This window comes from Rhinolophus sinicus, chromosome 14 (genome assembly GCF_057876585.1).
Source record: "Rhinolophus sinicus isolate RSI-liver-muscle chromosome 14, RSI-T2T, whole genome shotgun sequence".
Taxonomy (NCBI): Eukaryota; Metazoa; Chordata; class Mammalia; order Chiroptera; family Rhinolophidae; genus Rhinolophus; species Rhinolophus sinicus.
The window spans coordinates 183,608,547-183,623,377 of NC_142514.1; the positions used below are offsets into that span (position 1 = coordinate 183,608,547).

The 14,831-nt window shown below is 43.6% G+C and overlaps 1 protein-coding gene across 4 annotated transcripts; it reads left to right on the top strand.

Annotated features, from left to right (window-relative positions):
- Nucleotides 1-875: 875 nt before the first annotated feature.
- LOC109450383 (RNA-binding protein 4) lies at nucleotides 876-8,778 on the top strand. 4 transcript variants are annotated; one of them, XM_019737616.3, is made up of 4 exons: nucleotides 876-1,005; nucleotides 1,933-2,354; nucleotides 5,841-6,534; nucleotides 8,348-8,778. In XM_019737616.3, exons 2-3 carry the CDS (start codon nucleotides 1,943-1,945, stop codon nucleotides 6,524-6,526), a joined length of 1,098 nt encoding a protein of 365 aa, XP_019593175.1. In that variant the 5' UTR covers nucleotides 876-1,005; nucleotides 1,933-1,942; the 3' UTR covers nucleotides 6,527-6,534; nucleotides 8,348-8,778. The 4 variants fall into 4 exon arrangements, with proteins under 4 accessions (XP_019593175.1, XP_074192842.1, XP_019593178.1 ...); XM_074336741.2 differs by lacking the exon at nucleotides 8,348-8,778 and adding an exon at nucleotides 8,048-8,176; XM_088789711.1 differs by having other exon boundaries at nucleotides 941-1,147.
- The last annotated feature ends 6,053 nt before the right edge of the window (nucleotides 8,779-14,831 follow it).

Below are 14,831 nucleotides of genomic sequence, written 5' to 3' on the forward strand. Positions count from 1 at the left end.
GAAGGCCGTTTTGATTGTACTTTGTTATAGCTGGTTGTGATTAGGCTCTTCCCTCTAAGGTCGGTTCTAGGAGTTAAAACCTACAGCTCTGGCTGATGGCGCCTAATAAAATAAAACAAAAAACTTTTCTGCTCCAGTTTTTTCTCAGGGTAGGGTGGGGGTGTTTTCTCAGTCTCCACGGTCACACGGAGAAGCCTCTTCATATTGGACTCCGGGAGGGTGGTCTCCTCAGTGCCCCCTGAGTACTGCAGCCCCAACCAACTAGGCCGACTTCGGGGCCATTATACCCTAATTGTATCCTCCATTAACCATTTTCTGAGTTCCTTTCATCACCACCTATGAAAGTAATTTGGGGGAGCTCGGGACTCCCAAAGCTACAGTATGGATTCTTGGTCAAAGGAGGCGGTTGATTTCTTTAGGAGGGAGCCCTCGCTATTTTTCTTACCGGCCTTTGGGTCTGCCTAAAGCAGTTATCCTGGCTGCGAGGGGGTGGTTTGGGAGTTTAGAGGGAGAAATTTGGAGTAGAAGGCAAAATAGAGCGCGGAATGTTGCCAGGGTGTGTACATGGAAGTGGCGAAATGAGTAAGCTTAACAAAGTTGGCGCCATGAAGCTCAAGATCGCCACACCTGGCCCCTAGCTCGCTCTGCCTAATGGCGGGTCGAACCCCGCTGGCGAAGCCCACGTTTGTAGTTCCTCCCTCATGCTTGCCTCTTACCCAATCAGTGGCTTCGGCATCGCGAGATTGGCGCTCATTGGCTTTCGCATAAAAGCTCAGGGATTACTGACGTTTCCACCTCTTCCCGGCCTCTCAGGTAATTGGCATTCGTGGTAACCAATCAGGAAGAGGATCTGCGGGAACGTTTGCCTTTTACTCTACTGAGTGGCCAATACGGTGGTGGCCTCACCCCCTCTCTACCCAGAGTCACTGCTGCGGCCGCCGCCATTTTAGCGTTTTGTCAGAAGGTCCGCACCGCGAGGAAGAGTTCCTGCTGGTTCCCGTGCGGGTGAGAGACTCCGACCCCCTCTACAGTATCTTTTTCCCTGTTAAATCTTACCTCATTCCTTTGGGCTTCAGGGGTATCCGAGTGGGGTCGCGGCCTCCGCACCCGTCAGTGAGAGCCGACGTCGGTGCTCGGCATTGGCGCGGTAAGCCTGAAGCGTCCCTTCCCCCACGACTCCCCCGAGAAGACCTTGCTTTCTCCCACCCTGCTCCCTGCCCGACTTGGCTCGGTTTCTTGCTTCGAGGTTCCCACCGAGATAACCGCCGTTCCCTTAGACTTAGGAATTAGAACCCCGTTTCTGAGACATTGATGTCTGGCTCTTGAGTCTGAAGCCCCCTTCTCTGCACGCTTTTCTCCATTCTGCGGGAGCTCGTGGGATGGCACCCGGAGAGGCGTTCCCCACTCCGGCACTTCCTGTACTCCTCACCCCTCGCTATCTGGCCCAAGTTGCCCGTTCGCTGCTTCCAAAGGAAAACCTCAAATCGTAGCCCGCTTTTCCGGAAATGGTGGCCACTTCGGTTACGAGAGGAAGAGCCAATTCATAATTTTAGGCAGTCATTCCAGCCAGACCTTTGTTTTCTAACTGTCCTCACAGTGGATAGACGAGCCCAGTCCCCTCAGCGTTGTATTTATGCTCGCATTTTCATTACCATTCCCGTTTGAAACTATCCATTTCATACCAAATCCTTTGTCTACTAAGGACCTCTTTGTTACACAGGTTTTTATAGGTTCTATAGCCCTTACTGTAGCAGGCCTCCTCACGTCTACTTCCCTTTCATTATTGTATGGAGGTGGGCCTGTGAAAGAGGGAAAACTGTTTGGAAATATTAGCTAGAGTGAAAAGATACGACAGCGTTGAATTTTTTTTTTTTTTTTTTTTTTTAAACTAACCTGGGTCTAAGGTCTTTTTAAAATTTTGTTCTTCTCCAGGTTTGTGAAGATGGTGAAGCTGTTCATCGGAAACCTGCCCCGGGAGGCCACCGAGCAGGAGATCCGCTCACTCTTTGAGCAGTATGGGAAGGTGCTGGAATGTGATATCATTAAGAACTACGGCTTTGTGCACATAGAGGACAAGACGGCGGCCGAGGATGCCATCCGCAACCTGCACCATTACAAGCTGCACGGGGTGAACATCAACGTGGAAGCCAGCAAGAATAAGAGCAAAACCTCCACCAAGTTACATGTGGGCAACATCAGCCCCACCTGTACCAACAAAGAGCTTCGGGCCAAGTTTGAGGAGTATGGTCCAGTCATCGAGTGTGACATCGTGAAAGATTATGCCTTCGTACACATGGAGCGGGCAGAGGATGCGGTAGAGGCCATCAGGGGCCTTGACAACACAGAGTTTCAAGGTGAACCACCCTCTATGAGAAGAGGGCTGAACAAGGCTATATGCAGAAAATAGGTTGGAAAAGTAAAGAGAGAGGGGTTTGGAGTAGAGATACAGCTGGTGGCTGGCTGATGGTGAAGAAGTAAGTGTGGGTGATGGACCTAAAATGGAGAATGCATGGGATTTAGAGGCTTTACCTTAGGCAAAGCAAGGCTCTGTGAGAAAAACCACTTGGTTTTAGTGTGGAGCCCCTAAGGCTTTTTAAAATTTTTATTATTTTTTCTAATGGGTACTAGTGCAGAAATCCTTTCCTCTGAAGATTTGCCCAGTTATGTTGTCTTTTGGGCGGGGTGGGGTAGTAAAGTATATAGCAGTGTTTCACTCTGAATTTATTGCCTCAGCACAGTGCAGGCATACCTCGGAGATATTGCAGGTTCGGTTCCTGACCATTGCAATAAAGCAAGTATTGCAGTAAAGCGAGTTAAAGCGAGGCGTAACCTTTTGGTGGTGGAGGGTCTTGCCTTCAATTTGAAAAAAAAAAACCCCGCAACATCTGTGAAGCGCAATAAAGCAAGGTATGCCTGTATCAGCATTATGCATTTTACATACGAAGAACCTGGCAAAAGTTGCTTAAGCAACACATTTAGCAGTAGAATCCCCGTTAAGCTGCCCCACCTCATCCCAACTCATACATAACTTTTCAGTAAAAATAGTCTTTAGATAACTGGTATTTTTAAAGGGCTACAGCTCTTGTTGCTTATACCAAGAGGTTCGTGAAGCCACTCTAGAATTAAACTGATTTCAGGAGTTGCTGAGGAGGAGGTATTGAGATTTTGGCAATGCCTTTTCACTGGTTTGGGGGATGGACTCTAACATCCCTCCGTGAGCACTTAGATGGGTGTTACCTTGAAGCCTTGACTACATGAATTGTTTTAGTTGTGCCTGGAAGGCAGCGTGTGTGATATTGTGGATTGTCCCTTTCTTTGGAACGTATTTTCTTGATTTAAGCTCTAAGTTCCTGTGGTAAGAGTGACAGTCGGGAAGGGGGTGGTAACGATGAGTTGTTAACTCTCCTTTCACTGCCTTTGGGTCCCCAGTGTCCAAAAAGAGCCTTTTCCTTTTGACTGTAACTACTTCCAAGTCCTTGCTACATTTTTAACCTACATTCCAATCTTTTTAGTCCGAATCAAGGTACTGGCTGCTGCTTTCCCTGAGCAGTCCTATTGTTAAGAGGCATTGCTGCTGTCTTTGCTGTTTATTTCCCTTAAATTGGACCTTTCTTAGAGCTGGAGGTCTGATTATCATTCCCCCAAGTAACGGGTGTCCTGTCATGGGTATTGCTGTGGATTGCTAAGAAGTATCACATGTCTCTCGGGTCTGGTGTTTTCTTTTTTAATTGGTAAGTTGAGAATTATTTTGTGTCAACTTAATTGGGAGCAAAAGTTGCTCTTGAAGAGGGTTTATGATATGATACCTAATTTTTGGACACTTCTGTTCTTAAACAGTCAGAAGAGTTGGTGCTGTGTGCTTGCTTACATGTGTAAGGGAGGAGCAGTGTGGACTGATTCAGGACAAATTATCCTTGTAGCACTCTAGGCTCTCTGATGCTACCTGTACTTAGTTATTTTTGCCCCATTTTCCTTACTGTTATCCCCATTCTCCTTAATACTGCCTGGTACAGTATGTCTAAAGGAGCAGTATTTATTACAATGGTCTTTTTCCTTTTCGTTTTCTCAGAATTGGGTATACAGTTGATCCTTGAACAACGCCGGGGTTAAGGGCACTGTCCCACCCCGCCCCAGTCGAAAATCTGAGTATAACTTAAGCTGGCCCTCTGCACAAGCGGATTCCCATCTTCAAGTTGAAAATACAGTTGACCCTTGAACAACACAAGTTTGAATTTCGCATAAGTAGGCCTGTGCAGTTCAAACCTGAGTTGTTCAAGGGTCACGTGTATTTATTTTTTGAAAAAAACATCTATTTTAAATATTTTAAAGACTTACTTTCTTTTTCTGGCTGAGATCAGTATTTATTAATGATCTTTATGTCTTGAATGTGTTTGGTTGGTTCCTTGATTACACTTATTTTCTGATTTTGTTAGGTGCTGATGTGGCCCCGAATGCAAATGCCAGAGGAACATGGGTTAACACTTTAAATAAGCACTGAAATATTTAATTGCATATCTTAACTCTTAACGTGCAACCTACACTTAACCAGATGTAATGTTTAAACCAGAACTTTTTTAGTGTTTTGGTCCTTCCACCCCTTTTCTAGCCTACCAGAACCTAACTTTAATTTTGCAAGTGAAATTCTGTATTTATTACTTTCTGTAACATTAGCTAAATAGATGACCTGTTGACTCCCCTGATTCTATCCATTCACTTTGACATTTGTGTTTGGGTATGTCAGCCAATTGCATTTGGCAAGTTTTTGCTGGAATTTTGCTTACCATTAAATTGGTAGATCATGTTAGGTGGAAACTGCTTCTGTGAAAAGGTTTAAAACTTAAATTTTTCCAGAAAGTTTCATTTTTTGGTTAGGTTTTCAGAAGTAATACTTTTCCAGAATACAAATTTTAATTTTCAGCAGAAAATAGTATTACTATTAAGTGCATGTTTTTAGGACCTCAGATTTCTAGTTTAAGGAGAAAAACTTTAATCTGCTAAAATGAACAGTTTGATCCACTAATAATACAGGTATTCTCCACTTTTCTCATTCCCCTTTTCTTCCAAGTTTTTCGTAATCTTTATAAAAATTTCAGGTATCTTGTGAACTCGGCCCTGTTTCCTTTGATTCTACTAGGGGCCATCAAGCTGTAGGTTGTAAAGAATCCTTGTTAGGATGAAGAGCAGAACCAGCGATTTATAGGACCCAGCTAAAGGGCAGGCAGTCCTTCAACTTGTATTCCTCCCCGCTTCCCCAAGTGTTTTTTTCCAGAAATCTTGAAAATTGCCTGTCACACTCAGCCATGAATCGAAATCTGGATCCTCTGTTAGTGGTAACTTTAGAGTCTTGCTCTGTTCTCTTCGATTTTGGGGTAGGGTAGGGTGGGGTGGGAGTCTGGAGGACTGGACTGGCCTTTGCATTCTCCTGCTTAATGAAATTAGAGTCTTGATAGTGAAGATTGGAGGTGTCAGTCTGTGGAGCGCTCTTTATTGTGCTTTCTTTTGACTTTGGGACATTGTTCAGAGTACTTTTTGTCCACAGCTACTTGGCAAAGGATGAGATGCTTGTTTTTGAGCAAGAGTTGTTTCCTTCTTAAGCATTAAACTAGTGTTAGGTCTTAGAGTGGAAACATTTCTTCATCCAATTGATACTTGCCTGAAATCAGGTCATTGTACTGAATTTATGTATTGGACTTTTTTTTTTTTTCTAAATCTTTTTGGTGTTGAGCCCTGCATTAAGAGTTTCCTAGGTAAAAACTGTTGCTATGTATGACCAGTGACTGGGGTAGGGGCTGGGGCTATGACTAAGTGATAGCAACCCTTCTTGCGTCTGTTTCTTCAAGGCAAACGAATGCACGTGCAGTTGTCCACCAGCCGGCTTAGGACTGCGCCCGGGATGGGAGACCAGAGCGGCTGCTATCGGTGCGGGAAAGAGGGGCACTGGTCCAAAGAGTGCCCGGTAGATCGTTCGGGCCGCGTGGCAGACTTTACCGAGCAGTATAATGAGCAATATGGAGCAGTGCGTACACCTTACACCATGAGCTATGGGGATTCGTTGTATTACAACAACACGTACGGCGCGCTCGATGCCTACTACAAGCGCTGCCGTGCTTCCCGGTCCTATGAGGCAGTGGCGGCTGCAGCTGCTTCTGCGTATAATTACGCAGAGCAGACCCTGTCCCAGCTGCCACAAGTCCAGAATACAGCCATGGCCAGTCACCTCACCTCCACCTCTCTCGATCCCTACGATAGACACCTGTTGCCGACCTCAGGAGCTGCTGCTGCTACAGCCGCTGCTGCTGCAGCAGCCGCTGCTGCTGTTACTGCAGCTTCCACTTCATATTACGGGCGGGATCGGAGCCCCCTGCGTCGCGCTACAGCCCCAGTCCCCACTGTTGGAGAGGGCTACGGTTACGGGCATGACAGTGAGTTGTCCCAAGCTTCGGCGGCCGCGCGGAATTCCCTGTACGACATGGCCCGGTATGAGCGGGAGCAGTATGCGGATCGGGCGCGGTACTCAGCCTTTTAAAGCTTGAGGTGAGAGTGGTGGGGTGTCCCCTGTTCTGGTTTTGCCATCCCTCCTGCAGCCTAAAGGCTCCAGTTGGGCTGCCCTGCTTGCTTGCTTTTTGCAGGGTTAGAATAAAGTTACTAGCATGGTTCAGAGGCTAGGCCGAAGTCCTAACTACGTAACTTTTTGAAACGTGTAAAGATCCTTAGCCCTCATGGCTATTTTTCCAGAGCTCCTAGTTGTGGGAGTCTGTCTGATTCTGTGTCTGGAAAAGCAAAGTGGTGCGATGAATCTTGGGTCACACCTGTGTGCTGTAATTGAACTGAACCTGTGACCCAGACATTCAAACTCAGGTGTGCTGTTTTTCAGAGCCTTTGTTGAAATTTATAGGTATGTGATATTACTAAGGTCTGCAAGATGCCTGTTTTTCATGCTGTGTGAAAGGTCTGCTGTGGCCTGTAGTGATAAAATCCATAACTAGTTAACTGGTCATCACTGCTCAGGTTCCAGTTAGGATGAAGACTACCCAGATGGCATTGTCTTAATCTTGAAGCAGTGTGTTTCTGACATTGCTGAACAGTTCACCCCCTATGAGCTTTATAGAAAAAACTTACTTGATGTTAAGTTGGGGCAGAGAGGAGTAGAAAAGGTGTCTTCTTTTAATATAGAAAATGGAGTTCAACAAGGAATCTGAGGCATAGACTCAAATCCAACTTCTCTGCGCAGCTCAGATTCATTCCCTGAACCCACTCTATTGCTTTATCTTCACATCTGTCCTGTAAGAGCCTGTTTACTGTGTTCTAAACTGTCCCTGTAGTGTTAGATTTGACATCCTCTCCTCTTTAGGATATGTGATGATAATATAAATAAGCATGCAGACCTGTTAATTTTGCTCTCGTAATGTTCAAATCCGGGTTTGGGAGGTTGGCCTTATGCAGATCACTCCCTTCATCTTCCCACTAGTTATGGGCATTTAATCCTCTTGAACCACCAGCGCTACCTTGAGTCCTGGCTTTTTCTCTACTGCACACTTTAAGCCTCATGGTCCGTTTGGCTCTACTTGAGTACATTCTCTTTTGATGCTTGCCAGCTGTGGGCTCTAGGTATTTGAGGTTGCTGTTGTATTAAGGGTGATTCTCAATGCCCTTAGTTTTGAGTATCCCCCAGTGTGTCCCAGACATTGATCTGTAATCCTGTAGTAACGGGGTGGGTGCTAGCTACTCCATCATCTTTTCCGTTGGGGCAAAAGGTATGTAACGTGCCCAGGGTTATTAGATGGGAAATCACTCATAGGGCTAGAAAATAAACTCGATGTGTAGTTTACACTTGACCTCCAGTACATTCTTTTAGTTTTTTTATTTAGGCAAGAGTTGAATGCCCTCAGGTCTTAACAGCTTGTTCAGTTGATGGTACTTTTGCCTAGACTTTGAATGGTTTTTAACTTGGACCTTGGTAGTAGCTCTCAGAGTCAAACATATTTTTCACTTATTACCCCAGAGAGCTAATTGGAACCTTTCCTTTTTCCTTGCCTTCCAATGACAGTTTGTGATGTGGAATTACCTTCTCTGAGCAATGCTAATGTGCAGAGAAATGCAGTGTTGCCTACTCATGAAAGAAAATTTGCTATTTAATTGAAAGAAAAGCCCCATTCTGGGATTGCTTGACCTTCCCAGTTACTCTCTGGCCTTCAAGCTCTTTTCACTTTAAGATTATTGTGATATTGGGGATGTACAAGTAAGTAAATTTAAAAGGAGTGTTAAATTACCAGACATTTTTTGACGTTTAAGTGGGAAAGCCCTTTTGAGGTTTGCTGTAAAGCCCCTGTGTTGTGCTCTCTTTCAGGTGGGATGTGTGTGGGCTGAAATTCCAAGCTGCGATTGTGCATAAGAATACACTCTTCATGGTACCCGTCTCCGGGACGTTCTCGGCTCTGTGCGTTAAGTCCCTCAGGAACCGTGGACCTTAATTTACCTTGTTAAGTCAGACCACCTCTTCCTTTCCTCTCCTGCCCATTTCCCTGTTCGAACTGTCCTCCGATGCTTCTGTAGCTTCCCATTCATGTTCTGTTCTAGCAGGTCTCGTTGTGTGCGGAAACTGGTGGGGGCTACGCTGTCTCCCCACCTCCTGCTTCCAGTGGGGGTTGGATTTGAGAATGGCCCTGGTGAGAGCATCACTGCTTCTGAGTCTTTGGCCCAAAGGCTTGTGGCAGGTGGACACATAGAGTTGGATCACGTTTTTTTCTTTCCTGTGAAATAAATGGTTTTTCAACTTAGGGTATGTGTGCTTCGAGAGAGTTCTTGCTTTGGGCTCGTGTCTGGATTTTTTATTTGTCCTTGGAAGAGAAGGGGAGGGTATAAAGTTTGACATGAAGCTCTGGGTGCACATCATTGTGGTTATTTCCTTTATTGTAGGTGGGACTTCCAGGCGCCTAAAGAAAAGGGTTATACGGAAGAACCCAGGTAGGCAGCCTTATTCCAGTAAAGACTTCCTCCCACTAGTCCATCTTTATTATAAAACCAGTTACTTACTAATAGTTTTGAAATGTGGGTCTTTTCCTGCTTGAGAAGCAGTCATCACCCACCCTTTACTATTACCACTCCAACCTCCCAATCAGTGCATCGAGACTGACTTATTTCCAAGGAAGTCTAAGAAAAGGAAGGTCAGCTTTCACTTTTCACGTCATATGGAAAAATAAAACTACAGCTCCAACAGCATTCTGCTACTTCTCTAGGTCAGTAAATAACACTTTTTAATGCCTTTCACCATCTATTTGTATAACTCTGTGAAAACCCCTAGAATCCCACTAGCACCTCATTACTTAAAGCCTTTGGAATGATAAGCATAGAAAAAGGACCTAGCAATGAGCTGTAGACTGTTTAACGATGAGAGGGGTGGGTGAGTGCAGGGGAGAGCCACTGCCTCTTAGTTTTGTGCTTCTATCAAAACAGACTAGCTTCCAGATTTTTTTTGTTCCTTGCTCCAGTTTTAACATATATATATATATATATATATATAGTAGGACTGTATCTAGTTAGGGCATTTCCCAGAATCATTCATTCGACAGATTCTGAGCACCTACTGTATTCCAGGTATATAGTATGCTTTTAGGAAAAGTGGAGTGTGGTGACAGGAGAGAAGAAAAAGCTGGTTTTGAGTAGGGTGATTTCTCAGTTTTTTCTACTTAATGGTTCTACATGAGCGGTAGTTGTAATTTATTGAATATTTGCTCTATGTGAAACCTGTAGTTGTTTCATGTGATATTCTATGCAATCATTTTTCTGTCAGAATCTTTCTATTGCTTCTATCAGAATACAAATAATTGATGAACATGGAAGCTGCCTTTGGTGAGAGGTCAGATTATTAAGACAACAGTTCCAGGAAAACTTGGAGTTAAAGAGGATGGGGCGGGCGGGGGTGGTGGGAAGAGTTATGAGTTCCTATGGGTAAGAAGTGGTCGGTCAGTAACAAAGATTATGACTAACATCTAGGCTCTTACTTTTTCTTCGTTGTCTTTTTTATCTTACCTGGCTGGGTTGGTTTCCACCACTTCTTGAAAGGTTGTTGTCTACATTGGTCCTTTTTTCTCTTAAAAGACCCATCACAGATCCAAATTTTTATTGGTATCCCCGAGGCTGATGGCTGGGGTTTAGGGTTAGCAAGTTTCAAAAGATGGAGACTAACAGTCTTCACTGGTTTAACTAATATTTTGAGTGATATTCTGCAAGGTGTTCTGGGTGCTGGGGTCCCCTACAGTTCTGGAGCTTATATTCTAAAGGGGGGCGTGAACTATATAGAGAATTTTATTTAGATGGGAATGGTCAATGAAGGTTTTTCTGAGGTGGTGACATGTCATCGTAGATTAAATATGGGAATAATATGTAATCGCATTATGAAACATTGTTAAAATTTTAAAGGGAGCCGTTCTTGCCCTCTGCTTTGAGAACATGGTCTCCCTATAACACAGAATGAGAGTAGATAATCTAAGAGTAGATTTTCATAACTGCCAGAATCCCAGCTGCCCACATACTTTATTTTTAATGCTACATTCCCACAATAAAAAACTACTTTTAAAGGGAAAAACACTATTGTGAACAATGGAAAAATAGTGAATTCTAAAACTTGATTTGAAACAATTGAATTTAACTTGCTGATATTTCAACGTTAAGTTTTTTTGAAATTATTTTTGTTTAGGCTTCCAATCAAGTGTATCTGAGTTGAGGTCACATAGTCTGTGTAATTGACAATTAACACTGCCATCACTTAGCTCAGGAGTTTTTCTTTTTCTTTTTTTTAAATTAAAGTTTATTGGGGTGACAATTGTTAGTAAAGTTACCTAGGTTTGGTGTGCAATTCTGTATTACATCATCTGTAAATCCCATTGTGTTCACCACCCAGAGTCAGTTCTCTTTCCAAGGAGTTAGTTTTTCAAGAGTAATGCTTTAATACACTGATTTCCCATAGCCTTCCTCTATTCCTAATGTTGAGTTAAATGTGATGAGCATTTGCTGTAGAGCTGGCTTAGCACATAATGAAGTACTGCTCGCTGGTTGCCTACTTACTGTGTAAGTACCACGTGGAGAATGCAAAGGTCAGTAGGGCATGCTGCCTGTCCTTACCTTGCCTCCACAGCAGCTTTCTGTTTAGGCCTTGGGTGTGCAAATAATGGTATATCACAGTAAGTGAGGTGAGGGTGGGAATGGTCTGTAGTGATAGCTTCTAGCCCAGCCTGGTTTTTGGTGGGTCACAGGTCTTAGGGCAATTTTCAGGATTTTGGGGTTTGACTTGGTGTTAGACCTCTTAATGTTCACTTAACAGTCTTCCAGGCATCTTCAAAATTGGGTTGACTTGGGTGAGTGCTAAATAAACCAAGCTCCTTACCCCAGAGATATATCAGCGCTGAACTAGACTCTAGCGGGTAGAGTAGTAAGAGGCTGTTTGCGTGGTGTTCAGTGCTGTTGCAAACTACTGGAGGGAAGTGTGCTCAGTGCTAGAGTTCTCCGCGCGGCCTCACGCTGAGGCAAATGGAATTCCCAGAATGATGGCAGTGGGAAGCCCCAGGATTGCTTTTCTGTTGAGAGCTTGGAGAATGGTAGTCTGGGTCGAAGCAGGAGAAAGTAGAGTTCCAGAAAGGGATGTCTCCAAGACAGAATTAAGAAATTCCTGTATTTTAGTATTTCGAGGAAATATTTGGTTCATTTGAAGAGTTGAGAGCTGGATTACTGATAGATATATAGGAAATAAAAGGGGTAAAAAACGAGTCAACAAAAACTTACAATTACGGGGTTCAACCTGGTCATAATCATGGCCACACAGTAGTAAAATAATTGTCACCTAACTAAATCTGGAGGATGGGGAAGTGGGATGAGTGAGTGATGAGGTGTGTTTAGGAGGAAAACTCAAAATTCTATGGTAGAAATCAATAGTTTTTTAAAGTGGTAAATGAGAATTCTGAGCGTCTTACTAAGACATGTAAAGGTAAGGAACAGCTAAAAGGAGCTAAAAGTAATTGCTTCTGGGGAATAAGGGGCAAGAGACTTGAAAGCCTTGTACTATTTGTTAAAAATTACGTTCATGGATTATTTAGGTAAAAATAAAAAGTGTTGTCATGCTGACAGCTTTTTTTCGGTCTTAAGCCTGAGATGATGGCTTAACACTCACCAAACTTTCCAACTTTTCACCAAACGCAAATCGAACATAAGTAGGAACTTGTTTGTTTCCTTTATTGGCAGGTCAATAGCAGCCCTGAGATACAAGGCAGGGGTGATGGTGCTAGCAGTATGTTGATGTAAGACACTGAAGGAGGAAGTGCTGCTCCTGTTTTGTCTAACTCGTGAAGGCCAACAGAGGGAAACTGCTCTGTGCAGTGGGGCTGGTTGTTCCCGGGCTGAGCCTGCTGCTGGTTACCTTCATACCTCTATCCGCATGCTGAATTGTTTGTATGCAGTGATACAGCAAGATAGGATCTCGCAATTTCACTGTAAAAAATACTGAAACCAGATTTGAGAGTTTGGAGCTTCGTTAGTATAGAACTTCGATCTGATCTATCTCATCCAGGCTATTGGAAGCGGAAGGAAGTTAACTTTTTACCTACTGGCTTGAGCTGGACTGAGACTGATTGATTTGTAGACTCAATGGTTTAAAGAGCAGACTTTAGTAGTGAACATTGAAAGTGCTTTTTCCCTGGAAAGCCAGAGAAGGAGCCTGGCAGCTAGGGTGCCAAAAAGCTTCCTGTATAATTTCAGCATGGCACATCTATAGAAGGGAGAGGCCCAGCAAAGATGGGGAACAGATTTTGAGTATGTATCTCAGTTAAAATATTTATGGAATGAAATTAACAGGTTATACGTATTTAATCAATTCTACACTTTGCCCACATACTTTATTTTTGGAAATTTAAGTCTCTATCCGTAGTTTAGTTGGCAGTGTTTTATAGTGTTAGTGGTACATAAATGATGCATCTTAAAATCAGTGGCAGTTGGATTAGATGAAATATGGTTACTTTGCATGAGTGCAAATATTATCTGAGCTGTATTCCTAGAGGTGGAATGGCATTTTACATTTTGCTGCATGTCACATTGTTCTCATGTTCCAGTTTATATTCCCACCAGCAAGGTATATATAAAGGTATTTCCTTAAACCCTCATCGATGCATCTGTTGATCTTTTCCAACCTGATAAGTTAAAAGGGTGTCTCATAGTTATGCTGAGCATCTAGTTTTATGGGCGAGGTTGATCATCTTTGTATTTTAAGAGCCATTTTTATTTTCTTTTTTCAAATCCTTAGTCCTTTCTAACAAATTGGGTGTTGGTTTTATTAATTTGTGGAAGCAGTGTATCAATTAAGGAAATTAGCTCTTTGTGATATGAGTTGCTAGTGTTTTTCCCATTTTGTCATTTTTATTTCATGATGTTTTGGCCTGCAGGAAAATTAAATGTACGGTAGTTGAATTTCTAGTCTTTTTAGGACACCAGGATTTTGCATCATACCTGGGATTTCTGCACTTGAAGAACATAAGAAAATTCTTTAGTATTCCAACCCTTTTGATCCCACTGGAACATAGCGTCCATTGATTCAACTTTCCGTTGCCCCTCCCCCTCTTAATATTGTCACTTCTTACCCAGCTTGAAATCCATAGTCAATAATTGTCATTCTTGGCTGACACTATCGTTTTCCTTGCAAACCTTGGGGCTACCCAGTGCCCTGGCTTCATACTCACATGGCAGAACCACAACCCAGATTAAATCCAATTTACCTGATAGGTGAGGCTGAAGGTGATGAATTTCACTTTAAATGAGCACAAACTGTAGACACAATTCTGTCAAGTAGTCAGAGAACAGATCTCTGGTCCATTCTTCTTCCCTTGTATTTACTCAGCTAGTGACCTGCTTCATACTTACTGAGAAAACGGAAGCAATCAGAAGAGAAATTAGCATTCCCGTCACTCCTCACCTTCCAGCATCGGCACCAACGTCCCATTCCCTTGGTAACTGTTTTGGTCTAAGGCCAGTTGCTCTATCCCATTAGGGCCCGTCCTCCTGCATTTCTTTTCCACTCATGTCATCCATGTATCCTCTTGCCTGGATCAATCTTACTCGTTTGCAGTTGTTATTCCCATTAAATGTTTGTCTTGACTATTTCCCCTGCCAGTTACCACCACTTCATTTCTTCATTCTTTTTTGTAGCAAAACTCAAAAGCCTTTTCTATGGTTTCTGTCTCCAAGTACCACCTTCCATTTTCTCTGGGTCAGCCCTCTTTAATCAGACGTTTACCCCTACCATTTCATAGGGATGTTGCTTGTGATTCATGTTGCTAAATCATCTGGTCACTTCTTTTAACTTAAAATATCATGTCCGTTATGGTTGTGGTGGTTTCTCCTCTGTTATCCTCTTGTGACCCAGAGATGGAGTGCCACCATGTGAAATTTACACTCCCACACAAGACAGACAGTGAACACAGTCAAGTGTGTTCGGAGGTAAGAGCTTTGTGTTCAGGGTAGAGCTGAGGAAGGAGGATGGGAGAGCTAGAGCGGTGTATGTGTGTGCAGATCACTGTAGTGCATAGGGTGGCCAGGCCTCGCTGAGAAACGGGAGCAGACTTGAGTGAGGTGAGAGCCGAACAGACCTCGCATTCCAAGTAGAGAGAGCAGTGTGAACAAAGGCCCCAAGGTTCGGGATTGTAGCTGCCTGTTCTAACAGGAAGGAGGCCAGGGTTGAGAGTGAAGCAATGGGGAGAGTGTGGTAGGAGAGGAGGTCGGATAGTTAAACGATCATCTAGGGCCTTGGAGGCCTTTACTTGGTGAAACAGCCTTGCGTTGTTTCTAAGCAG

Excerpts from the sequence above, each read along its gene's own strand:
- LOC109450383 (XM_019737616.3), top strand. The coding sequence starts at position 1,943 with ATGGTGAAGCTGTTCATCGGAAACCTGCCCCGGGAGGCCACCGAGCAG. Across the intron at positions 2,355-5,840 it reads TGACAACACAGAGTTTCAAG|GCAAACGAATGCACGTGCAG; the intron begins GTGAACCACCCT and ends TGTTTCTTCAAG.